At 37.7% G+C, this 26,906-nt stretch overlaps 2 protein-coding genes across 4 annotated transcripts; both read right to left on the bottom strand.

Annotated features, from left to right (window-relative positions):
- Positions 1 to 16,753: 16,753 nt before the first annotated feature.
- Positions 16,754 to 20,920, bottom strand: LOC110903753 (protein FAR1-RELATED SEQUENCE 5). Of its 3 annotated transcripts, none has more exons than XM_022149542.2 (10): positions 20,615 to 20,920; positions 20,391 to 20,526; positions 20,150 to 20,299; positions 19,424 to 19,578; positions 19,167 to 19,301; positions 18,983 to 19,081; positions 18,085 to 18,874; positions 17,716 to 17,974; positions 17,031 to 17,603; positions 16,754 to 16,893 (listed from the first exon to the last, which is right to left on the bottom strand). In XM_022149542.2, exons 4-10 carry the CDS (start codon positions 19,527 to 19,529, stop codon positions 16,828 to 16,830), a joined length of 2,028 nt encoding a protein of 675 aa, XP_022005234.1. In that variant the 5' UTR covers positions 19,530 to 19,578; positions 20,150 to 20,299; positions 20,391 to 20,526; positions 20,615 to 20,920; the 3' UTR covers positions 16,754 to 16,827. The 3 variants fall into 3 exon arrangements, with proteins under 3 accessions (XP_022005234.1, XP_035830366.1, XP_035830367.1); XM_035974473.1 differs by having other exon boundaries at positions 16,777 to 16,918; XM_035974474.1 differs by lacking the exon at positions 18,983 to 19,081 and having other exon boundaries at positions 16,777 to 16,918.
- Positions 20,921 to 21,044: 124 nt separating this feature from the next.
- On the bottom strand, positions 21,045 to 22,132 carry LOC110903754 (probable CCR4-associated factor 1 homolog 11). The gene has a single exon (XM_022149543.2). It carries the CDS (start codon positions 21,968 to 21,970, stop codon positions 21,140 to 21,142), a length of 831 nt encoding a protein of 276 aa, XP_022005235.1. The 5' UTR covers positions 21,971 to 22,132; the 3' UTR covers positions 21,045 to 21,139.
- Between the last annotated feature and the right edge of the window lie 4,774 nt (positions 22,133 to 26,906).

Below are 26,906 nucleotides of genomic sequence, written 5' to 3'. Positions count from 1 at the left end.
CGAAGGGCATTTTCGGAAGTCAACAAAGGCATTGGAAAACAGAAATCACTGCCATGCAGTAGCCGTCTAATCAAGAACTGCAAACACGATTCAAAAATTTTTCTTCTTTACCATTATACTCATTTCTCCTCTGTTCATGTTTCTCTCTCGTCCAAAAAGAAACATTGAAAAGCTACTTCCCGAACCCTAACACAGAAGCCGATAGTGTCCAGCTTGGAGAATGAGGAAGTCGTTCATAATCTTGTCGTCGTCGGTGAAGCTGAAACGATTAAGGAAGATTCAGACTTCAATTAAAAGGTTAGTTTGTTGTAATCGGTCATGTAAAAGGTGGTTTTGTTCAACCGATTTATCAGAAAATGGCAACTGAGTTTGTTTTCTTTTATATATGTAGGACTTCGAAACACAGATTAGGGCAAAAAAGGTCTGAGAGCTGTAGCGTTGTGATTATATCCGACGAACCCAAGCGAGGACCTTCCAAACAACAATCTGACTTTGGTCCGACCCAACGGGAGTTAGGTTAGAATTTTTATGTCTCTGAACACTTAACATAGTTCAAGGTGATCTGTATATGGATAGTGTGTTGGATAAGAAATTGTGCATAACAGAATTTTGTTGGCTGCCTTGCAGTGTATGATGATACCGATAGTGTGTCACCAAGCCATGGGAAAAGACGGAAAACAGGTAACGGTTAACCAGAAATATTGTTTATAATTTGTATAATGTCTTGTTGGGCTAATCGTTTTTGTTACGAATCTATCGGTGCTAAATGAAGGTTGTGTGGAAAGCAAACGGGGACATAACAAAAAGCGCAGTGGTAAGTTCCTTTTGTTACAATAGTGGCTAATTGCGTATCCAGTTAAATCTGAGTAACATGTTTGAAACTGTAGGGAAGAAAAGCATTGTCGGGGATAGTTCTGGGTGTAGAAATAAAAGAAAACGTGGTTAGTTAAATATTGTTGGCTTTGATTAACATGTGTTAATTGGGCATAACCTTGAAAATTCACTAACATGTGATAATCAGCAGGGGAAAGAAACAGCGCCGATGATAATTCTGGCAATGTAATGCGAAAAAACCGTGGTTAGTTATTTTTTAAGCCCTTCAAAAATTTGGATGTTACGAATGAAAAATTGTTACATGTTGTCATCGGTGGTTGTAAAGTAGACTAATTGTTTGGGTTGTTGTGGTTTCGTATAAAATGTTATTTTAGTAAGTAGGGCAGAAGTGACGGCTACATCGAAGGGTGGGACGTTAAGGACCAAAAAGAAGAAGGGTTCGGAGGACAATGGGAAAGGTAAAGCAGGGAAACCAAAGGTAGTTGGTAACAAACCGGAAAAGGTTCAGAAAGCCCGTAAGCGAGCAAAAAAGGATGAATTTCCAGGCATAAGGACAAGATCTGCACCACTGCAGTTTTATAAGTGTGTACGGGCATTGACAGAACAACAACGTGACGCAGTCAGGCAAATGGGCTTTGGTCGTTTGCTAACTTTCAGCGTTGATGGTTTGCCGGCTAAGTTAGGTTATTTTGTTGTGGACAATTTTAATCCCGATAAGATGGTGATATGTACGGCTGCCGGTGATATCAAGGTGAACAGGAAAGTGATACATAAGTTATTATTGATTCCGACTGGTGGACAAAAGATTAGTTCGATTGGTAAGCTGCCGATGCTGACTGATGCCATTGCGGATTGGAGGGCGAGATACCCGGGTGTAATGGTGCCTCCAACAAAGATGGTGAAAATGATAGATGAGTCCGATGGCGAAGACAGTTTTGATTTCAGGATGGATTTTGTAATGTGTTTTGTGGCAGTGCTGGTTGATTGTCATAAACAAAGTTGTTTACGGGAAGAAATCTTAGAGTATCTGGATGAAGAAATGGACTTTGCAACAATAGACTGGTGTGACCTTGTTGTAGAAAAGCTGAGAACTTGCAAAGATACCTGGAATCGGCTTGACCCACAAAGTTTCTTCGTCGGTCCTCTAACGATTCTGATGGTAAGTGTACTTTTAATTATTTTAGATAATTAACATGTGTTAGAATAGTTGATTATTTCCGGGCTGAACGGATCGTTGTTTCTTGTAGTTGTTGTACGTTGATAGCATTGAGTGCACGGGGATGGAGGTAGACAGTGCGGTCTGTCCTTTAGCTTTTTGGAACTTGAAAAGATTGAGAGAGAGAGAAAGGCTTGAAATCCTTGCTGGTGGGTTTGGACTAGGACGGTTTAAAGGATTAACACGTCCCAGAAACTATAACGTGGATCACTGGGCAAGTAAAGAGGTAAAGTTATATGCTCTAACATGTGTTTTTTACAATTAGTATATATTCTTAGTATGAAAATGTTGGCAAACTATTTTCAACAAGAGAGGTTGACGATAGTACGACAGTTAATAAATGTGACAAAGAAGAACAAAGTCAAAATTGAGGGTATGTTAGAATCGCTTTTGGTGGAGAGCCATGAAGACGAAGAAGTACAAACATTGAAGGCAACGTTTGAAAGTATGTTTGAGAAGAAAGTTAGTGAAAGTGAGGATCACGATGACGCGGTAGATTTAGCGTCACACAAGATCAATTCGGTCTTGGGAGATTTGAGAAATGATGAAAGGTTTCACATCAACGAAGGAGAGAACGCTGGTTAGTAACTGTTATTCTTTGTGTTATTTAGTTTAATAATTTGTAATCCATTTATCGTTGTGCAAACGATTTTGTAGGGGATGGCATGGACGACGATTTTTCGGATGGGTCACCAATAGCGAGCTTGTACAGGAAGTCGCTTATCCGGCAAAACAAAAAAATCAGTAAAAGTAGATTGAAAGCAGTAGGATCTTCAGCAATAGACTTTGATGCCCAAGAAGGTGTGCTGACAATGTTTATGAAATGAACACGGAACCACGTGTTAAATGTGATACCTATTGTGTTGGTTATCATTCTTAAAGTGATCACTGTAACACATTTGACGGTGTGGCAACCTGTATTGATTGACATATTTTTTTGGGGTTGCAGCTGATGTTGCGGGCCAATCAATCGTAGATGATGGTGGAGAAGACTATGCTGAAAAGATGGAAGATGGTGGAAAGTCGGGTCAGGTGAGGAGATCTGCAAGACTCGGGAAGTTAAAGCATGTTAGTGAGACAGAAGAAGGGTTTGTGACCCCAAAAAGAAGAAAGACAAGTATGAAGTTTGGTGGACAATACACGGATGGTGGCAAAGAAAAAGGTAAATTGTTACATGTATTACCATTTTAAGAGTACGTTTATAGCGCGAAAAGAGTTTATGTACCTTAACTATATGTTATGGAATGAAATGTTTAGTCTAACACATGTTAAGGTGATAATTATCGTATAGTATAACCTTCTATTGTGGTTGCAGCAGATGGTGCGGGGGAATCAAGCGTAGTTGCTGATGGAACTGAGTGTACCGGAGCGCTGGAAGAAGGTGGTATGTCGTTGCGGGTAAGGAGATCTCCCCGTCTGAATAAGTTAAAGGATGCTCCTGAAATGAAAGCAAGCTTTGTGACCCCAAATTGCCCGAAGACAAATATAAAGATTGATCGGGAAAAAACGGATGATGGCAACGAATCAGGTAAACTGTAACATGTGTTACCAGTTTCATCATACATTTAGATTTAGAAGTACACGCGTAGTTTGTTGCTCGTTAAAATTTATTACCCTCTAATATGCGTACGTGTCTGAAACCCATTTAATATTTCTGTGATGTTATAGGTGTCACACCCCAACCAATGGCGGAAACATCGGGATGAGACGAAGTGTGAAGATTGCTCAAGACATCATAACGCTATTTGTGACAATAATTTAATAATCCAAATTTCATTTCCAAACTTCAAGTAGTCATCAATACAAGATCCCAAATAACAACAAGTTTAATCAAAATAACAAACCAACATAACCAAAATTCGATACAACATATTTAAATCTAACTTCTAAAGTGTGTATCTAGGCATCGTGCTACCTCTTTCATTTCATCATCATCAACCTGTAACATGTTTAAAAATACTATTCAATGCAAAAGCAAAGGCGAGTATACAAGTTTGGTACATACATAGCATAAGATAAAAGTGTGAACAATCCCTCATAGCAAGCATGCGATTCAAGATAAACATTAAATATGGCATGTGTCTAACATATCAAACCAAGAAAACGCAACTTGCTCATGACATAACCAAAGTTTCAGTAGAGGCGGGTCGTTAATCCTATAGCGCTACATATGTCAAGGTTTGGCTCGTACGAAGTTAATGATAAGTTCTACACATAAGAATCACCCAAATTTAAAGTATCAAGCCATCACATATACAAGCATGTTATAGGAATGTTCATGTGTTTAGACAAAAGTTCATGTGTAAGTTTCAATAGGTAAACATGTTACACCCCAAAAGTGATAAAAGTAAAAAGGGGGAATACGAGTATACTCACAAAGTTTGCATATGTTTTCCGATTATCCAATTGTTGACGAGTAGAGATTTAGAGTCCGAATGTATAAGGGTTAAAGTTCAAGTATGTTTAGAGTCGAGATTCGGTGTTTAAAACAACATAAAAATAAGATATGAGAATAACATGGAAAATAATCATTTAGTACATATGATGCTTATTCTTGACACTAGGAAACTCGAAGGAGTTTAGATGTTTTCATGGAACAAGGTTCCATTAGAATCGTGACAAGTTATCATAGTCTAGGATGATGTAATCTAGTACCCCGACATATGAACACTAGTTCATCATCAAAGATTCGATTATTCGAATAATATATTTAGGTTATATAATATATGTCCAATAGTTCAAGCATGAGGTAGAAGATTAAAATCTTCATTTTGGTACCTCTAAATGTCATAGAAGTCATGTAGGAGGTAGGAAGATCAAGTCTTCCATTTAGGCACCTCTATGTGTTCACCACTACACTTGATGTAAAAAAAACAACCAAGGAGGGTCATGAACATACAATAAAGAATAAGAAATATACACACTAACTAAGAGAAATCATCAAATCATGTGAGGATTGTATGTTTGGACAACCCAAGTTGTTCCATAATCACTCATGTATCAAAGACAAAGTTTGACATGACTTGTGGGTTAAAAACCCTAAACAAAACACCAAGTTTATGAGGTTTAATCCTCTGATTTTAAATTTCTCAACCTTGTTTTTAAGCTTAACCAACCATGGGATAAGTTGTAAGCATTAGGACATAGGTATGAGATGTGTTGGACACAAGTTGCATAGGTTTAAACAAGTTTTTGATGAACATAAAAACAAACAGAAAGTTTATGGACTATTTCGGGGCATTTCCAGGTCTGATTTCTCCAAGGAGAAGTCTAGGAATCGAACCCCATGATTATACAAGCAAGTAGGAAAAAGAATCGAGTGAATCGGATAAGAATTGAGTGAGTTATGCCCATTTTCGTGAAGGGGTGTCAATCTACTCGAACCCTTGCTTTCAGCTACGGTTTGGAGGATGTTTTGAGAGTTTTTAGTGTTGCAAAAGTGGTAGGGAGGCTGGTTATAAGTGGTATTTATAGGGGGAAGGATTAGGGTTTCAATGGGTTGGGCTTTGGAAGTGTTTAGAAGGGGTTACACCTTGAAACTAGCCCACAAAACCCAACTATATGGGGCTGAATTTGGCTGAATTTGGGCTGCCATATTTCTTTATTTTTTTATTTTTTTAAAACATTATAATGAGTAATTTTGTTAGTTAAGTTGTGTAATAATATGCAACAATGTTTCCCCTAACTTGTAACAAGGTGAAATATGAAATAAAACATGATTTAACTAGGTAAAAAGTGTAATGTACAAGTTTTATTTACGAAGCAAGTTCCGTATTTTACAACGATTACGATGAAAGAATGGTTATAAGAACACAAGATTTCCAAAGATAGAATTTCACGTAAGGTTTCTAAATGTAGGATGTTTGAAAACGCAGGGCGTTACAGTCTCCCCTCCTTTAGGAAATTTCGTCCCGAAATTTATTCAAGAGGAAGGCTTGAAAGAGTTTTTGGCATAAAGGTGATCATTAAGAATTGAAACTTGGGAAGTTTGAAAGTTTTGAAAAGTACCAAATTTTGGAGAACATCAAGGTAGATTTGCAAGGGGAAGTTTTTAAGGATAGTATAAAAAAATCATACTTTCGTAAAACCTGTTTATTGAGAGGGACGAAAAGGTTTGTTACTTCAAATAAAGCAATAGAGAGATACTAAGTATAGTTACACAAGAATCAAGAATAGGGAGGCTATTTTATAGGTAACGAGGTAAGTTAGGACTCAAATGTTTAAACAAGCTGGATTGCGAACGAGTTTTGTATAAAATAATACGAGTATAGAATGAACGAATGACTCTTAAAGAGTACAAGTATGTGAATAGCATAAGTGTTGGATAGATGAACGTAGTGTGTTAAGGATGAAGTCTCGTCATGAATAATCGGATATAATGCGTTTGTGAGTTGCGTGAAGTTGTATTAGGTCCAAAAGGTCTGCAACACACTGAATTTCTCATGGCACGTTTTACGAAAGTTTGGTAACATGGTGAAAACACTTATATATAGGAAGTACCAGCGGCGTATCCACCATGTTTTAACCACATTACGTCCGTTTCGTTACTCGGGGTCATGTTACGTTCCGTGTCTTACCATACACAGTAGTACACTCTATGGTTCTCATACGCCTATCACTATAATCCCGTGTGCACCTACGATTATACTGATTGTCGCATGATCCACATAGCTTGTACTAGTTATGTATGAATCAAGGTATACATGAATTTGAAAATAAGAATGTGTACATAGAAGAATGTCGTATGTAAGCATGTTTATGTTTAAGCATGTATGGGACCCGCGTAAGCGAATCCCTCGGATTACGCTCGCGTATAGGTACGAATGTACGAATCATGAGTAAGGATGAAAGTATGAGCATAAGTTTAAGTATGAATACGCATGTATGTATGAGCATAAACATAAAACGTGTAAGTAGTATGTGTACAAGCAGAAGCGTAAAACGTATAAGTAGTATGTGTATGAGTACAAGCATAAAACGTATGAACATAGGTGTAGGTATGAAAAATAAATATTGTGTATATGGTGTACGTTGAGACATTGCGGAGAAAAAAAAGGTTAAGTATGTAGATACGAACGATATAAATGATGTTATCGCGAGATATCGACTAAAATGTGCATGATGATGTGCATGTATAGTTGTTTAAACAAAACGTTGAGTTTGTCGAATCAAAATTAGATTGAGCTTGGTTTGAAAGGTAGAATATAGTTTGTATATGTAAAGGAACATAAAGTACTCATTGGTCATGCTTAACGTATTTTGTAATGATTGAAATGCTACTTTTGTTTAAAAAAAAAGGAGTTCACGTATGTTGAAAATTGTCGGTCCCCATAAAGTCTTCTAGCCCACGTGTTTTGAAATTTGGATGACGAGTTAAGCGTTGTAGAGAAGGTTTTTTTTTTTTTTTTTTTTTTTTTTTTTTTTTTTTTTAATAACGGGTTTGTTTCATTTGCATCAAAACATGAAAATTTTGGACTTTGAAAGTTCTTGTGAAAACGTCGACCCTTAGAAAAGAAATTTAGTAAAAGAACTTAGTGATTGTTTAAAAATAATTTTAACAAAGGATTTATTGATGTTGGAAAGAGTATTTGGTAAACGGTCATATAACATCTATGAGGTCTTATAAGTAATTGAGAAAGGTTAGTTTGATTTCGATTAAGAGTGGAAGTCTCTAGTATGATGATATAATGTGAACGTGTTTCAGTTAATAAATCAGATGTGAAGTTCATGGGCAAGAGATTCATTAGACCGATTAAATTAATAGGTAGCATTTCGTAAGGTTTGGAAATTCGTGTAGTAAAACGGTAAAGACATGATTAAGAATCTCGTGTATATGATTTGAGTGAAAATGGATGGTAGAATAAGAAGTACGTTTGATAAACAATGTATTTTGAAATCGGTATAAGTAGGTATTTTGAATAATGATAAATGATTTAGGTATAAAACATGATCGGGTTTGCATAATAAATATTTTGAAAGAGAAGTTTTGGGTAACGGTCACCTAAGTAAGGGAATCACCCCTAACTCGTTGGTGAGGTCGTTTTAAGGGAAGAGGGGCGGAGTCAATCGTCAAGGTAAGGAAGTCACTCCAATCTCGATGATACCTCTCCACTAGTTGTTACAAGGAATATGAATTTAAATTATATGAAAATCATGCATATATAAATGTATCGAAAAGGTTCGATATGTTGTGCGTGTGAAAAGAGAAATCAAAGGTAAACTCGAGGTGGAAAGATTGCATCGTATAAAATGAACAATAGAAACACATGTTTGACCAAAGTTTGGAGTGTTCCAAACGGAACTTTGACTAACCAAAGTGGTCGAAAAGTCTTTTGAATTTGAGGAGCATGCTTTGGCCTAATAGGTAAAATACTCTCGCCGACAAGTCGGTTAACGGTATTTACCCTTCCGGTTACTACATGTCCCAAATCAATCGAAATTTCGAGACTTGGCGGGATTTATGAAAAAATCAAGGAGTGGAACTAGTCGACAAGGTGCGGGTTTCACCCCTATCTTGACGATTTCGTATCCTAAGTGTGGTTGGTACTCGTCGGGTCAAAATTTAAATTTCGACATTATGACGAGGGTCCACTAGAATTTGAAATTTGAGATTTGCCATTTAGATGTGGATTTCACTCCTAGCTCAATGGCGATATCTCGTGTAAAAAGAAGAATAGATAGATTGAGAGTCGTTCACTAAATTGTGGGTTTCACGCCTATTTTGGTGAATTCGTCTCATTCGTACAATATGAGTGTTGTCGGATTTAGAATAATCGAGTAAAATGCATGAGGGAAGTGTATGTCGAAGGAGATACACAAACAAGTATAAACACATAAGAAAGCATATCAAGGATGATACTTAAATAATGAAATAAAACAAGTATTAACACATAGAGAAATATGTCAAGAATAACACATAAAGAATCGAACAACGAAACAAGTGTTAACACATAATAAAACAAGCATTAATGCGTAAGAATAACATGTCGAATATTACACATGAGTAACATACATGTTAAAAAGAGCATAAATAAGTAACAAATAAAGTATCATGTAGTAGTCCAAGCAAAGCATACGAATAAGGTTCTAAAACTATAGACTAGGCTAAAGCATTCCTACTTTTCCTAATTCCCTATAGTTATGGCTCTGATACCAATCTGTCACACCCCAACCAATGGCGGAAACATCGGGATGAGACGAAGTGTGAAGATTGCTCGAGACATCATAACGCTATTTGTGACAATAATTTAATAATCCAAATTTCATTTCCAAACTTCAAGTAGTCATCAATACAAGATCCCAAATAACAACAAGTTTAATCAAAATAACAAACCAACATAACCAAAATTCGATACAACATATTTAAATCTAACTTCTAAAGTGTGTATCTAGGCATCGTGCTACCTCTTTCATTTCATCATCATCAACCTGTAACATGTTTAAAAATACTATTCAATGCAAAAGCAAAGGCGAGTATACAAGTTTGGTACATACATAGCATAAGATAAAAGTGTGAACAATCCCTCATAGCAAGCATGCGATTCAAGATAAACATTAAATATGGCATGTGTCTAACATATCAAACCAAGAAAACGCAACTTGCTCATGACATAACCAAAGTTTCAGTAGAGGCGGGTCGTTAATCCTATAGCGCTACATATGTCAAGGTTTGGCTCGTACGAAGTTAATGATAAGTTCTACACATAAGAATCACCCAAATTTAAAGTATCAAGCCATCACATATACAAGCATGTTATAGGAATGTTCATGTGTTTAGACAAAAGTTCATGTGTAAGTTTCAATAGGTAAACATGTTACACCCCAAAAGTGATAAAAGTAAAAAGGGGGAATACGAGTATACTCACAAAGTTTGCATATGTTTTCCGATTATCCAATTGTTGACGAGTAGAGATTTAGAGTCCGAATGTATAAGGGTTAAAGTTCAAGTATGTTTAGAGTCGAGATTCGGTGTTTAAAACAACATAAAAATAAGATATGAGAATAACATGGAAAATAATCATTTAGTACATATGATGCTTGTTCTTGACACTAGGAAACTCGAAGGAGTTTAGATGTTTTCATGGAACAAGGTTCCATTAGAATCGTGACAAGTTATCATAGTCTAGGATGATGTAATCTAGTACCCCGACATATGAACACTAGTTCATCATCAAAGATTCGACAATTCGAATAATATATTTAGGTTATATAATATATGTCCAATAGTTCAAGCATGAGGTAGAAGATTAAAATCTTCATTTTGGTACCTCTAAATGTCATAGAAGTCATGTAGGAGGTAGGAAGATCAAGTCTTCCATTTAGGCACCTCTATGTGTTCACCACTACACTTGATGTAAAAAAAACAACCAAGGAGGGTCATGAACATACAATAAAGAATAAGAAATATACACACTAACTAAGAGAAATCATCAAATCATGTGAGGATTGTATGTTTGGACAACCCAAGTTGTTCCATAATCACTCATGTATCAAAGACAAAGTTTGACATGACTTGTGGGTTAAAAACCCTAAACAAAACACCAAGTTTATGAGGTTTAATCCTCTGATTTTAAATGTCTCAACCTTGTTTTTAAGCTTAACCAACCATGGGATAAGTTGTAAGCATTAGGACATAGGTATGAGATGTGTTGGACACAAGTTGCATAGGTTTAAACAAGTTTTTGATGAACATAAAAACAAACAGAAAGTTTATGGACTATTTCGGGGCATTTCCAGGTCTGATTTCTCCAAGGAGAAGTCTAGGAATCGAACCCCATGATTATACAAGCAAGTAGGAAAAAGAATCGAGTGAATCGGATAAGAATTGAGTGAGTTATGCCCATTTTCGTGAAGGGGTGTCAATCTACTCGAACCCTTGCTTTCAACTACGGTTTGGAGGATGTTTTGAGAGTTTTTAGTGTTGCAAAAGTGGTAGGGAGGCTGGTTATAAGTGGTATTTATAGGGGGAAGGATTAGGGTTTCAATGGGTTGGGCTTTGGAAGTGTTTAGAAGGGGTTACACCTTGAAACTAGCCCACAAAACCCAACTATATGGGGCTGAATTTGGCTGAATTTGGGCTGCCATATTTCTTTATTTTTTTATTTTTTTAAAACATTATAATGAGTAATTTTGTTAGTTAAGTTGTGTAATAATATGCAACAATGTTTCCCCTAACTTGTAACAAGGTGAAATATGAAATAAAACATGATTTAACTAGGTAAAAAGTGTAATGTACAAGTTTTATTTACGAAGCAAGTTCCGTATTTTACAACGATTACGATGAAAGAATGGTTATAAGAACACAAGATTTCCAAAGATAGAATTTCACGTAAGGTTTCTAAATGTAGGATGTTTGAAAACGCAGGGCGTTACAATAGGGTTCAACAAGACTAAGAAGCAACTGGAAGAGAGAGAACTGGGGTTTAGTGAATTTGGGCAAAAAACAAATGAAGTCGTCGAAGGTGATAAGAGTGTTCATAATGCTGGTAATTCAAGTGGAGGTGACTGTAGTATTGGTGGGGCCGAAGAAAATAAAGGAGCAGGAAGCGTGGATAAAAGTGATGCTGAAGAAGTGCATAAGTCGCTGGGTTTAATGCGTGCAATACTGCGTATTAAAGCAGCAGAAGTGCATGGTGCACGTGGTAGTTCCCGTACCCTTTCAAAATGTCTGACTTTAAAAGTGTGCTGTATTACTTTATTTGTTTTAACATGGGGCATCTTGTTTTGACAGATTACCGTGGTTCGGACATGCAATTTGTTAGTAAAGATGAACATAGAGTGGATACAGACAATAAAGTGGCTGCGAATGACAATGATCACCAGAACACCGATCTAGAAGCGAATGACGCCAAAAAGGATGAGATTTACGAAGCACGGTTTATTTGTGATCAAGAGGTGGCCAAAATGGTCGAGATGGAGGTTAAGGATTGCAAACAGGTTGAAGGGAATGAGAATGAAGGTAATCTTCGGAAACCGTTTTATTTGTTTAGCCATGTTTAGCCATGTCTAATTTATTCGAAAAATGTTTATGCAACTACAGATAGTAAGATTGAGAATGAAGTTAGGGCTGCATCTGATGGAAGAAAAGAAGAGAGTGGTGGCGTCGTGTTTGCATCTGTGGAAGGTGCTGTTAATGATAAGGACGAACATGTGGTTCTGGATGGCAAAGGCAAGGGGGCTGTTGATGACTGTGACCGTGATTTTAACGGTAATTATTTATGCAGCTTCTGGTACTAAGTTGTGCATGAGATGTGATAAGATTGTTTTATGCAGCTGAAGAAGGTAAGATTGAGCATGATGGGATGCATGCAACTGATGTAAATATGCAAGGGTGCAGTAGCACGGTGGTAGACTCTGTCACAGGCGCAGGTTTCGATAAGGCCCAGGATGTCGAGGGAAAAGGGAAAGCGGCTGAAGAGGTGTGGCAGCCGGAAAAGAACGGTAAAGATTTTCATGCTCTAACATGTGTTAACTGCTTCCCTACCTGTATCATTTAGTGAGTTAACATGTGTTAATCATATACACAGTGTGCGAAGGCGATACGGTTTTTGATGAACGGAATTTAGATGGCCCCAATTGGAGTCTTGGAATGACACAAATTGGGGGTGAATTGGACGTGTCACAGGAAATCGGTACGATTGAGCATTAAACAAACTTAGTATTGATGGGTTAGTAGGAGTCATATATAATATACTTGTTTGCATTAAACGTGCAGGTTGCACAAGTGGGAAGATGGATGATATTGCTCGGACAGAAACAGTGCTGGAGCGTTCCGGTGAGCTGAAACACATTCATTTACTGTGAAAAGTGTTGTATTCTTTACTGCGTTACGTGAGTTATTTATTTTATATGTGTTAGGCGATATGGAGGCTACCACAGACTTGAGTATGGTTATAATGGTAGAACCAGTTAGCTCCTATGACCCGGCCATTGCAATCCACAAAGGGCAAACTGGTCTGGAATTTTGTGGGGGTGATATGAATGAGGTGGAGGACAATATTCCGCTTGCAAACCGTGTGCGTATGTTGGCTGAGTTGGGTGCCCAAAAAAGGAAGCTCCCTTTCAGAGAGAAAGTGGCAGCGGAACCAAACAGATCACCTTACTATATAAGGTCTGTTGACATGGGTCAGCCAATAACTAAGAAGGAGGTAAATCTGTGGGAGTACATATACGCTGATGAAAGCCCATTGCACATTTTAAATGGGCATTCTGGTAGGAAGCGGGCAATGGAGGCAAACGTGTAAGTAGAACTGCAACGTGGTTTATTGTTTTATAATAATAGGGTAAACCATCAACCAAGTTCCACACTAGATAATTCGTTATATTTTGATTTTTTCCGCAGGAGAGAACAGGGTTCGTCGTCGGTGGTTGATGTAGATAGTCCGATACACATGGCTGTGTAAGTAGGGGGGTCACCGTACCAAAATTTAGTAAAATAATAAATAACATGTGTTAAAGTATGCAATTTAATTTATAATTTGTACATCTGACACCAGGGAGTTGCTGTTTAGAAGCCCTACCCATGTAGAAGCGTCTCGGGCTATGTTCAAGAGTTTAAACGTTGGCAATGAGGTCTCAGATGGTATTATCGACTGTTGGGCGGAGGTGCTAAACTTCCAAGAGAAACGGAAATCACGGGAGGCTTACAGTAGGCAATTCTTTGGTACTAAAGTTGTGGTGAGTGTCATGTATATAGAGATTACAGTGTGGCGACTTTTTGACCTTATTAATTTCTCTGTTGTGCTTAAAGTTTCCGTGGATGCTAACATCTGAGGAAGGCGGAGTCGAGGCGCGGATGCACAAGTTTCGGCTTGGAATAAAAGGTGCGGTTAACAGCGGTGAAAATGTTCCTGACTTTCGAAATCAAGACATTGTTTTCTTCCCGATATTGGAGCACAAACACTTTTACTTGCTAGTGTTTGAGTTACGCGACCCCGGGATTTATGTCGTTGATAATGACAAAGCCCGACAAGGTCAGTTGATAGAAGATAGTGTCTACTACCTACACAAGGACACAACGTATAAGATCGTAAGTTACTAAACTGACAATTGTTGAACAAATAAGTGTGATAATATTGAGGATCTGCTTTTTTATTGACCATGGCTTGTATATGTGTATGCAGAAAGATATGTTTGTGCAATATCTTCGGGAGGTTGGGAATCCGCGAGCCGATGACATAGAGTACTGCAACATCCAGCGTATGCCGGTTCCTTGGGCGACCACCGCAAACACAACTGATTGTGGGGTCTTCTTGATGCGGCACATGGAGTGCTACATGGGGAAAAACAAAAGTTTTAACTGTGGGTTCAGCATGAGTGGGGCGAGGAAGATGGCGGAGGTGCGAAAGTTGAGAAAGAGGTATGCTGCGCACATCTTATGTTCGGAGGTGAATGTGCTGCTGCCAAAAATCAAGCAGGATTGCCGAATAGAGTAACACGTGTTAGGGGGGTGAAATGGAAGTTACTGTAGCACCATTGTGCATTAATTGCGCCAGCTTTGTTTTTGGAAACATGTAATGTACTTTGATGGATTTGGGGATGTTGCTTTAAACTTATTGCGGGGTAGGTGTTTTGTTGGGTATGGCATCGTCATGATGTCTTTTTGGGGATAGACTATCTATATACAATCTGATGTTTAGTAACTTGGTAATTCTATACTCTAAAGAATATTGATGTGTTGTTGGATGTGTTAGAATATTATTAATCTAGTTGATTGACGTAGTTGATAATGTTTTTATAGAGGTTGTTTGAAATTATATAAAGGTACGTGTAACATTATAGAAAATGAGAAAATGATGCTTCCAAGGGGAACACTCTTTCTAAAAATGTAGTAGGAATAGTAGGAATATTGGAAATTGGGGAAAGTTGGTGGCAGAAGACTACAAACATAGGGGTTGGTGTCTATAAAACAACTTTATTGGGAAAAGGAACCATTGCTTTTTGGCACCTTATGGTCACATCAAAGTCAAGTCACAAAAACCTATATTAAATGTACCCAGGGAAAACTTCTATAAGTATTGTAGTGAAGAACCAAAGTCATATCCTGTAATACTTCACCACTTCAGTTAACCATAAACTGTTAGCGGTTCCAAAGTGTTGTAATGTGATGGACCCGTGTAAAGGTAAGGTTACGGCTACCCAACCAGGCATGGAGAAGCGGATGCAAAAGGGGAAGGAAGCATGTGAGGGCCGGTACGGGGTGTGCTACGAAAGAAAAGTGTCTCACAAGAATCGAGAAGACGGGAAAACTGGAGTAGCTTCTGGTGACGATGCTTCAGAAAGCGGAACCAAAAATGTAACTGATGTAGCTGGTGTGTCGCAAGAAACGTCACGCCGTAGGGAACACGTTGTTCCAGAAGCTGAAAAGTTGAAGGGGCTACCAGATGAGTTGGTTAGGTTGCTGACGGATCCAGACCATGAATTATGTGGTTGCCCGTTGTGTCCATACTCACCCGAAACAATCCAGTCCTGGTGTTACCATGACCCATGGGAGAGTGAGCGCAGCCCCTCTCCTCTGTACTTTCATGATGAGGAATTTCCCACACCATGATGAAAAGCTTGTTACAGATGGAGGATAACAATGGGTAGTTAGTATGTTGAAAATGGCTGAAGATGTGTTAACCTGATGACCCTATGTTGTAACAAAACGACATACCAATGTCGTTTTGTTGGTATTTTATTATGTGTTTTTTTTTGGCAATCGGTTGATGTCATTCCTTGTTAGTCCATCAATGTGTTTTAGACGCGGGGTTGTAACCTATTAGTAGAATGTGTGTTTAAGTTGGCTAGAGGTGAAGTCTAATTCTATAACCTGACGTGGTTTAATATATAAGCTGTTTTTGTGTGGTTAACACGGATTGTTTTGATCCTTTCAAGTTAAAAGACCCAAGCATTATGGGGACTAACATGTGTTAAGCAGCTGTTTTTATGCCATTGTAAAAAAATAAAACACAAAAACACAATTATCAAAATGCAGATAAGCCCATTAATAGCAAACAGAGGTCCCCAAAGATCTTCGGTCCTACAAACACAAAAGTGGCCAAGGCCATAGAGTTTCTTACAATCCTATTTATGGTTAATGGGATCAAAATAGTTCCACCTTCTTACACACGTAACAGAGAAGAGCAGGATGATGTCAAAAGACTGTTACATGTGTGTAAGAAGGCCAAAATGAAGAGAGTCTCCCATTACATAGTACTAGAAAACGACAATAAAGATTTTAATTAGAGGGTGAGTCGCCAGTGGCGGTCTGCCTTTGTTGTTCAGCAGCTGCCTTTGCTGCTTTCATTGCAGCCACCTTAAGGCAGTTGCGTGAGTCGTGGTCGTCGACATACAGACCACAACGCTTGCATAAACGAAGCTGCTTTGGACATTTTGGTGGTTTTGCCTTTGCCTTCTCACCGGGCCCAGAAATGCGAGTATGAGTACCACATCCTTTATTGCGTGCAACTTTTGGATTAGCAACTTCGACTGGAATGTTGATTGGCTGTCCAACTATTTCTTCCATTTGACACTCGTTTAATTCATTTTGAGTTGTAGACAATGGTTGCTTGGAAAGCACATTGATCTTGAAATCCCTGAGTTGGTCAACCAATTTTGCCAACGCATCCTCATCGGTTCTGGCCACATCAACGCATTCAGTAACGAGGTCGAGGATTTCATTCCGCATAACGGACGGTGCGTGTGGGCTGACTCCGTATCGACTGGAAATTGAAAAAACCTGTTTGGGGAGGGCATCTCGACGCCACCTATCGTTTATGTATTGTGGTGGAATCCTTTCAACATTTTTCAATCGATAGACGCAAAAGACATGGCGACACAGATATCCGATACGTGTGAAATTCCTGCATGAGCAACTGGCGGATTGGTCTACAGTGTTATACGTAACATGTTTTGAACATAGACAGCAAAAAAGAAAAGCCCTTTAGATCTAACATGTGTTAGAGGATGGGTAATAATGAAATTGCCTAACATGTGTTACCTGATAGACGTTTGTGATGTTGTTCCTTTTATCCAAATGAGTGACGTCTATCAAAAGACTAGAATTGCTGGACTCGGTTTGGTTTGTGATGTAGCATAAAAACTTCCCTTTAATTATCTCTTTTTGAACTTGCGCGAAAACAGCGTTTGTGTAAATGGCGAACGCGTGCTGTTCTATCGCTAAATCAGTATTGCCAGTGAACATTGTGGATGAGGTTTTGTACTCCGATACACGTTGACGATATCGTTGGCTGTCTACCCTATTTTCAAAGCACATCATAAATTGTACAAGGGTGTTTGCGCTTGTTGAGTTGACCTTGAAGGCAGCGTTAGAGCTTTCGCAGCGGGAGGTGGTCTTCATTAAGCAACACATGGGCAGTTCCCTGAAGTAGGCTGGTACCCAGAGATGTTTGATGTTGTACATGTCGTTCAACCAGCTGTGGTCTTGAAGCCCAAATGTTTGTAGGAGGTCATTCCAGCGGGACTCAAACGTTTCAGGTTTGATATAAACATTCCAAACCAACCGGTGAATGCAGGACCGAAGATCAGTGTTATCGAGCACGTCGGCAGAGATCTGAAAAAGTTAATAGTTACTAACATGAGTTAGATTAAAACAGTTTGAGAAGACATATAAAAATTGTGTTATGTTGAATAACACATGTTAAGGGCTAACAAATTAAGCTAACCTTGGAGGGTAGTTTTTTCATTATATGCCACATGCATAGACGGTGTCGTGATTCGGTAAAGACCATAGGAACAGCTTGTAGCATGGATGGGTCTTGATCACTCAGCACGAGAATTGGTTGAGTACCGTGTGCCTTCAAGAAAGCCTTAAGCAACCACACATAAGATTCAATGGACTCGGTTGATATCAAACCCGCTCCAAATGTAACACATTGGAAATGATGATCCACACCCGTGAATGGCACAAAAACCATCTTGTACCTATGAACAAAAAATTGATTTGATGTTAACAATATGTAAAACTTTTTGGGGTTAAGGTTGTATACATGGGGATCAGGCCTAACACATGTTAATGGGGGGGGGGGACTAACCTGTTTGTGTTGTAAGTTGCGTCAAACGCGAGGACATCGCCAAAAGCTTTGTAGTTTAGCTTTGAAATCTCATCAGCCCAGAATACAGAAGACAACTTTCCATTTGATACAGTGTAATCAAAATAGAAGTTGGGTAGGTTGTCAAAACGCTCACGCAGGCGTTCAAGGAAAACTTGTGCGTCGCGTTCACCAATAAAAATTCGCAACTGGTGGCTAAAGTTTTTAAAATCCACCGGAGTCCCATTGACATTGTGATGCCCTCCTTTTAAAGCTACAAGACATCTATAAGCTCTCATTGGTCCGATGCGGTTTAGACTCATATTGTGAATGAATTGTTTCGTGGAGAATGACAGCTTCCGTGATATCTTGCTAAGATCACAGTTGTAACTCTCAACAAGTTCATGATTATGAATATCATTGAAACTCAGAACTGTGTATGAATCATTCGAGATCGAGACTAGTATGCTTGCCTTACAGTCACACCATGTGAAGTTGGTCCTCCGGTGCTTAACAGAAGATTCATCTAGGGTGTCAAAAGTCCTCTTTGGTTGTGGTTTTCCATATTTTGAGCATCGAAGATACTTGTGTGTGGGAATTCCATTCCAGACTTTAGTTTGCCCTTTACTTACAGAAAAACCTGCTTCAAACGCATAAAGTTCATACATGGAAAGAACATCCGCAAAAGTTGGATAAGATTTCCCACACACTGGTATGAACTTATCAGCGACGTTAGGAATCCAGTAACGGGTTCCCTGAGGGGTATCAAAAACAAAGTATGGATTCGATGGCCCTGCATCGTAAAACGAAAAAGGTTAGGAATCTGCTATACATGGCATGACAAAAGGTTAGAAATCTGTGATATGAGAATAAAGTGGGCTCCCATTGTGCATTGTACAACCGTCTAACTGGCCGCGTGATGATTCAGCAAACATAGAAGGACCATGAGATGATCCAGAAACAGCAACAGTCATGGCCTGCATATGGGAATCTTGGGATGCTACATGTGAACATTATGGAATATGTTTGAACAATGCCATATCTGGGGAAGAAAAAAACAAAACCAGTGTATAGAAAAAACAAACCTTCTTCATTATCCATAACCTGGTCATCATTAAACGCGTTGTTCATGAAATTGTTGGATATCACAACATCCGGGGATCTAACAGGGGCTTCAGATGACCGAGAACAATCAACATGCATATAAGTGTATACAGAAGCTTCGAATGGAACAAGTGAACATGGCCATGCAGTATAGTTTGGATTATTAGATTAAAAAGTTGTAAAAGACAAAAAAAAAAACAGAACTTCGAGAACAGTTAAATTACATATATGGACAAACCTGGCGCATTAAATTCCTCATCATTTTGGAAGTCGCTGCAAAAGAACCGGTTGGGGAAACTATGGACCGGCGACATTAATTCTGAGGTTGGTGGATTTGTCTCCATGGATATTAATGGAGATATGAACAGGGGAGTAGAAGATGACTATGTACTTCTGTTGAAGAATATATAAAATGAGAAATTGTAAAAGAAATATGGGGGTGGGTGCATTGTACAAATGAGTTGATGTACATTAAATACTGATGTCAATTCAAATGGGGGATAATATCTTGCCTAACCGAAATTACATATATAACCTTGAAGCAAAAAGTAACAAGAAGTGTGGGAGGGCTACGTGGCTAAATGATGGCCACTATTATAGTTTGCTAAGTTTTCTAAGAATATAGGGTTTCTTACTAAGCATTATCATATATATATATATATATATATAGAAACCTCAAAGGGTATATAATTATTTGTTAAACTGGCATCACCACCATTTTTTTTAAATGCCCATATTATGGGGTTTGGTAAACATACATATTTTGGCATTCACATTCTATTTAAAATAACTTCACTTTTAATTTAATAGTGTATACCATACACCTATCAAAATAGCTAGCATACTTTTAGGCGCCTAATTTGCTTTCATCTTCTTTGTATTTACACTTTTACATAATACCATCTATGTCACTATTTGAAAATTGATTAAGAAGGAAAACAAAACAACGGATTAGCACCGGTACCTTGTATCAATTAGGATAGTTGATCGATGGAGGCTAGGTTCAACGGAGGTCTTCCGAACGGTAGAGCTAAGAGTTTGTGATCGTTTCAACAGATGATGACGAAGTTCGAGCGTGGTAATTTCGACGGAAAACTATTTCGTAGTTGGAGGCCTAGCAGCGGTGAACCGAAAATGTTATTCTCTAGATCCTAGATTACGAACATGGGAAAATATGATGAAACAAATGAGTTTAGCGGTGGTACCTGTCGAACCAATTAGTCGTTTCGAACGGCGGCGGTTCGTTGTTGCTCAAAATAGGCGAACAAATTGGCTAAAAGATTCAAACAGACATTCTATGAACAGAGACGAACAACTAAGTTTGCACAGTTGTCTTGAGACCTAGCAATGGAGCATTTAGGCTGTTATTTTGACGGATTTGGAAATATGGAACAAGGAATATCGAAAGGAAACAGAAGATCACTGATACCTTGATTCAAAGGGTCGTCAAAAGTTCTTTCGCAGCGTCACCGGAGTCCCTTACGGCCGTGGTTCGGTGGCAAATCCCACATAAACAGAGGAGTTGAACGATGAGGGGTATTGCAGTATGGTTTATGCGGTAACTGAATGAGATTATGGGTTGTTTAAAAACTAGCGATCTTAGGGATATACACCGATTCTTTAGTTATTCAGTTGAAGTTGAACGTATTTGGCAACGTGATGTAGATTAATATTTGAATGAGAACTGACCAAAAAGTCAAAGCTAAAATTTGTGTTTTTAATATTACTATTAGCAATATATTTTTAATTATTTAGGCTTTAAATTAATAGAACTTGATCATAAGTGATTTAGTATATGATAATGTGATGTGAGTCCTTAAATTATGATTTTAAAATTTTGTATTATTACAAAGATGGTGTGTTGAAACTTGACATTAGCACATTCATTTGAATAAAAATGAATTAAATTATAATTAGTAATTTACGAATTTAACCCTAAGACAATTTTAGTTTTTTAGTAAGCTTCTAAACCATACAATACACCGGCATACATTTCCAACCCAACATCCACAAAATACACATCTCTCATCTTTTGAAAAGCATGCAACGTCAGCAAGCTATCCGAACCGGCCTGATGACACTTCCCAGCAACCCGGTTCACTTCCAACAAACTCGCCACCCGGTCCAACCCACCGTACAACCCGGTCCGACAAAACTTCATCAAATGCTTCACATCATACACACTATCCCCAAAAAACAACCTCAAAATCCCCAAAAACTCCGGCAAACCATCCGGCAACTGACGTCGCGTGAGAATCTTCAACAAATACCCAAAATCATACGCGCTGTGAAACGTCACCCAACTCACCGAGTCACTACACACCAACCCGGATGACATCATCAACTCACCAAACTCACCCGAGTCAACCCCCTCAACTCGGTTCCGTTCAAAGTCAATCTCTTGACGTCTCAACAACTCGATCGACTCCGGCGCGTGGGGGTCACGCGCGACATCAAAATCTTTAAAATTGAACTGCCAGATGAAGCGTTGACCGGTGGTGTCATGTGGGAGGTTGCCGGAGGCATCGGAGAGGGTGAGACCGAGCTGGATGATGTTTAAAACGTCGACGTTTGACTTGAGAAGTTTGTAGTTTTGTTCCGGCGGGTGGTGGGTGTGTGATTTTCCGGCGGGTGGAGAGTGGCGGTAAACGACGCCGGGGAACTCTGTGTCCATGGAGATGAAGGGGTGTGTGTCGATGATGGATCGGATGAGGTGGAACTCGGAGTGTAAGTTGTGAGACCATACTTCTCTGATGGTGATTGTTTTATCGATACAAGTTGACATGATTGTAATTGTGGTGTGTGAGTGGGGAGATGAAGATGAGATTTATAGAAGAGAGTGTGATTGGGGAGTAAGATGGTGGGCGGAAAGAGGGGATTCACCTGGACGATGACCGGATTCACGCGTACTTTGTACAGCTTTGTTTGACTAAATTTGGAGTGTGGAAAGGGACAAGAACCGGCCTTCACTCCTATCTTGTGATATTAATAATAGAGAAAAATGCCCGGATAGTCCCTGTGGTTTCACCTTTTTTCACCTATAGTCCCTAACTTTCTAAAACTACTTGAATAGTCCCCAAGTTTTCGATTTTTGTTCTCGGATAGTCCCTGGGTCTAACTTCAGTTACTTTTCTCAATTAAGTGGGTGTTGAAATGACCAAAATGTCCTTTCCTTAAAAGGCCAAACCATAGGGACTATCCGGGCACCTTCTTCATTTTTATTTATAAAAACCCACCACACTTCATCTTCAACCTCCACCCAACATCACCCTCCTCCACCCTCCTCCACCCTCCACCATCGCCGGCTGCCGGTCATCCAGTGCCTCCGGCTTCCACCCATCACCCCCTTTTTTTCCCCTGTTCACACTTCACCTTTCTCACTTCATCTTTTTCTTCCCTGAAAGTAACCACACACCATACTCAAACCCCCATTTTTCTCCAATCACACTATCAAACTTCGAACTGTAATCCCCTTTAAAACACACCACCAAAAATGGTGGACGTTGACAGAAGAACGACCGGCCTAAACCCCGCACACCTCGCCGACCTCCGTCGCCTCTCCGCCAGAGCCGCCACATCATCACCGTCAACCCCACTTCCACCTCGCAACAACCTCCTCTCCTTCACATCCTTATCCAACAAAGTCTTGACCCATTTAAAAAACTCCGGTATCGATGTCCAACCCGGGTTATCCGACAAAGAATTCGCTAGAGCAGAAGCCGAATTCGGGTTCGCATTCCCACCTGATCTTAAAGCCATTCTCTCAGCCGGGTTGCCCGTCGGACCCGGTTTTTCACCTTTAAGTGATGATGATTGTAGGAAGTGGACCTCTGATGTAGGGTCGAGATTTGCATTAGCAGGTGCAGATTCCATATTATCAGATGCAGCTGCTAAAAAACCTTCTGTTCCAACGGTCCCGTTCATGACAGCTCGTATTTTCCGATCTGAATTCACCTACAGTTGGCGAAAGTAATGGTATAGAGATGATGACTGATGGAGGTGATTACTGATGAATATGATGTCCGATGATCGGTAGCCGGAGTTGCAGGTGGTTGTTACAGGGATGAAGATGATGATCTGGGAACAAGAAAGAAGAAAGGTGTGGTAGACAGGTGGTTGTTACAGGTGGGTAAAAAAATATAATAGAAGCCGGATAAGGTTTCTTGGAAGCCGGAGGCACTGGATGACCGGCAGCCGGCGATGGTGGAGGGTGGAGGAGGGTGATGTTGGGTGGAGGTTGAAGATGAAGTGTGGTGGGTTTTTATAAATAAAAATGAAGAAGGTGCCCGGATAGTCCCTATGGTTTGGCCTTTTAAGGAAAGGGCATTTTGGTCATTTCAACACCCACTTAACTGAGAAAAGTAACTAAAGTTAGACCCAGGGACTATCCGAGAACAAAAATCGAAAACTTGGGGACTATTCAAGTAGTTTTAGAAAGTTAGGGACTATAGGTGAAAAAAGGTGAAACCACAGGGACTATCCGAGCATTTTTCTCTTAATAATAAGAGTAAACCTCAATTTTACTTTGTCCAATAATTTAAAAGTTGCATTTATCATCTATTGGTTTACAGATTTTAACAGTTTCAGTCTACACTAGTGTTAGATTTAACAGTTTCAGTCCACACCAGTGTTAGCTTGGTTTTAAAATGCGCGCATAATGCGTGATGCGCCCGATGCACTAATGAGAGCGCATCGCAACAGCTGATGCGATGCGTTTACTTGATGCGAGAATATTGCGCGCTCATCGCATAATGCGCTCTGATGCATGCAACATTGTTTCTTATGCTTTTTTTCCAGATTTTATGAACTGTGTTCGGTTTTTTCCATAATTAACATCTTAGTATGCTTGATTTGAACCAAAAAACACAACTCTTATCTTCTAATTACGTCAGTTGTTTTACTTTAAGTATGTTTTTATAAGCTTTTATGTATAAATAATTTTTAACTAACTTTTTATAAACAGCGCATCACGCATCACACATCAGATTTTTGGATTAAACGCATCGGAGCACATCACGCAATTTAAAACCAAAAGTGTTAGTGGTGTGGACCGAACCTGCTAAAATCAGCAAACTGTTAGACTGAAACTGTTAAAATCAGCAAACTAATGGACGATAAATGCAATTTTTAAACTATTGGACTTAGAGTGTTAAAATCAGCAAACCACAGGAATGAAAATTGAGGTTTACTGTAATAATAATAATAACTAGTAGTAGTCTTAACTCCCGTCGTTGCGGGGCGAGTCCTTAAAACCTTACTACCAACGTTACGGGTCCGGGGATTAAAACCGGAAAACAATGTAAAACAAAAGCTTGAATTTATAACACAAAGTGACTCACATGAGGTAAAACATAGACAAAGTCAAATTTATATCGATTCGTATTAGATAGTCGAGGAGGTAAAAGAAACACGAGGGACCAAATGTGATTAGCAAACACCTTACTAAGTAGAAAAATAAGGAAGATGACAAAATCCGAAAAAAAAATACGTCAAACAAAATTTAATAAAAAAAAAAACTTAACTCTTTCAAGTTTGTTATGCAAATATATATATATATATATATATATATATATATATATATATATATATAAAATCCAAAAAGAAAACACAAAAGACAAAATAAAGTAATATTCATTCAAATGTTCTAAATTAATATATACTAGTGAGATTTCTCGCGTTACGCTATGGGATTTTGTTCGATATCTATTCTGGTTCAATATAACAACCAACCGAAAGAAAGAAACTCAAAAGAATATTGACAAATTTTTACATCGATCGAAAACGATAAAAATAAATTTAAATCGGACAGCCAGATGGTATGATTTTAAATTAATTGTAAATGAAAACTTAAACGTTATCTTAAATATAACCTGAATAAAAAAAGGAACATAAAACTAGAACACTAAACATAAAGAAAAGTATAGAAATAGAAATAATAAAGTCTAGAAAAAAAATCAAGAAAGAAAAAAAAGTACATAAAAATAATCATAGAAACGTGTTATATTTGAGTTAACATATTCTAAAAAATATATTGAAAGGTAAACCAATTTGAATTTGTACCGAGATGTGCACTAAAATAAGCACGTAAGAAAATAGTTACGGCTAGTTGCGGCGATGTCAAAACGTAAAATGATTTGAATTTATACAGTCTAATGAAAACGTATTATATTTTACTCTACTCGTTTCCGAACAAAATTTACGTCAAAACGTAGAGAAATTGAAAACGTAAATAAAAATAAGCGTGAAAGTGTATTACATTTGATCCGACTGATTTTCCAAAAAATTACGTTAAAATATAGACTAACTAAAAACGTACATAATTATACGGATTTGAACATATTATAATTGACCCAACTCATTTTCGCGAAAAATTACATCTAAACGCAAAATAACACAAATCAATTTTAATTTATACCAACACATAAATAAAAATAAACACGTAAAACTTGATTACAAAGTTTTTATAAAGTTAAAAGGTTGTAAGTGTCAACACTGAAAGTTAAGAGGTAAAAAAATAAAAAAAAAACTATAAGTAAAAAGCAAAAAATAAAAGATAAAAGAAATCACAAAAAATAAAAGAATAAAAAAAACTAAAAGCAATAAATACTGCCAGTAGATGGCAACCATTGTTCAAGCAATAAAATAAAAAACTAAAAAAGCAAAAGGCCAAAAAAGTCAAGAAGGGAAAAAATAAAACTATAAAAACAAAAAAGGTAAAGACAAAATGGCAAAAAAGGAAAATAATAAAAAATAAATAAATAAATAAAGATTAAAACACTATTCATGCATTTTTGATAAATGTAATAAAGTTAATAGAGAATAGCATTCGGATTCTTTGTCTCGGGAATCTGATCAATATTGTTTTAGCTCGTTATATTATGGATGTTTGTTATGGCAACCGAAAGAGTACAAGAAGAAGATAACGGTGTGATATGTTTAAAAAAATAATGACACGTGTTTTACATTGACCGAAATCATAAACTGGATGTTTGTTATGGCAACTAAAAGATTACAAGAAAAAGATAACGGTGTGATATGTTTAAAAAAATAATGACACGTGTTTTACATTGACCGAAATCATAAACACGAATATTGGTACTGATTTAGATCATACCGGTTGTTTGCTTGGAGTTGGTTTGGTTCGTTAGGGTACTGCATGGTACCGACACTTGTATAGCCTACGGTTCAACAAAAAACACACTTGATTTTGAATATAACTATTATCAATAAAATTTAGGATTAATTTCATATATACCCTTACAAACTTGAAAAATTTCATATATACCCAACAAAAACAAAAAATATCGTATATAGCTAAAATATTAAATATATCCAATTAAATAAAAAAATCTTACAAATAATCATTTTTATCCTATTTTTTTAACTTCTAAGTTTTCATATATGCTCATTTTTTAACTTCATATTTTTATATAACACATTCTAAGCTTAAATTTATTTTTACGTATTTTTATTTTTTCTTTTTTCTCATAAACAATAGTATTCTTCATATGTATAATATTTAAGCTAAATAATTAAGCTAAAAAAGTAAATATAATATTTGAAGTTAAAGGTCATATATGAGATTTCAAAGTTATAGAAAAATAAGGGTAAAATTATAATTTTTTTAATGAATTGAGTATATATGATATTTCAACTACATTGTAAGGGTATATATGATATTTATAATTTTGAAAGCGTATATATGATATTTTATAAGTTTG

The sequence above is a fragment of the Helianthus annuus genome, chromosome 6, assembly GCF_002127325.2.
Source record: "Helianthus annuus cultivar XRQ/B chromosome 6, HanXRQr2.0-SUNRISE, whole genome shotgun sequence".
In the NCBI taxonomy this organism is placed as follows: Eukaryota; Viridiplantae; Streptophyta; class Magnoliopsida; order Asterales; family Asteraceae; genus Helianthus; species Helianthus annuus.
Note: the sequence above shows the minus strand (reverse complement) of the source record. Positions and strands in the feature narration are given on the sequence as shown.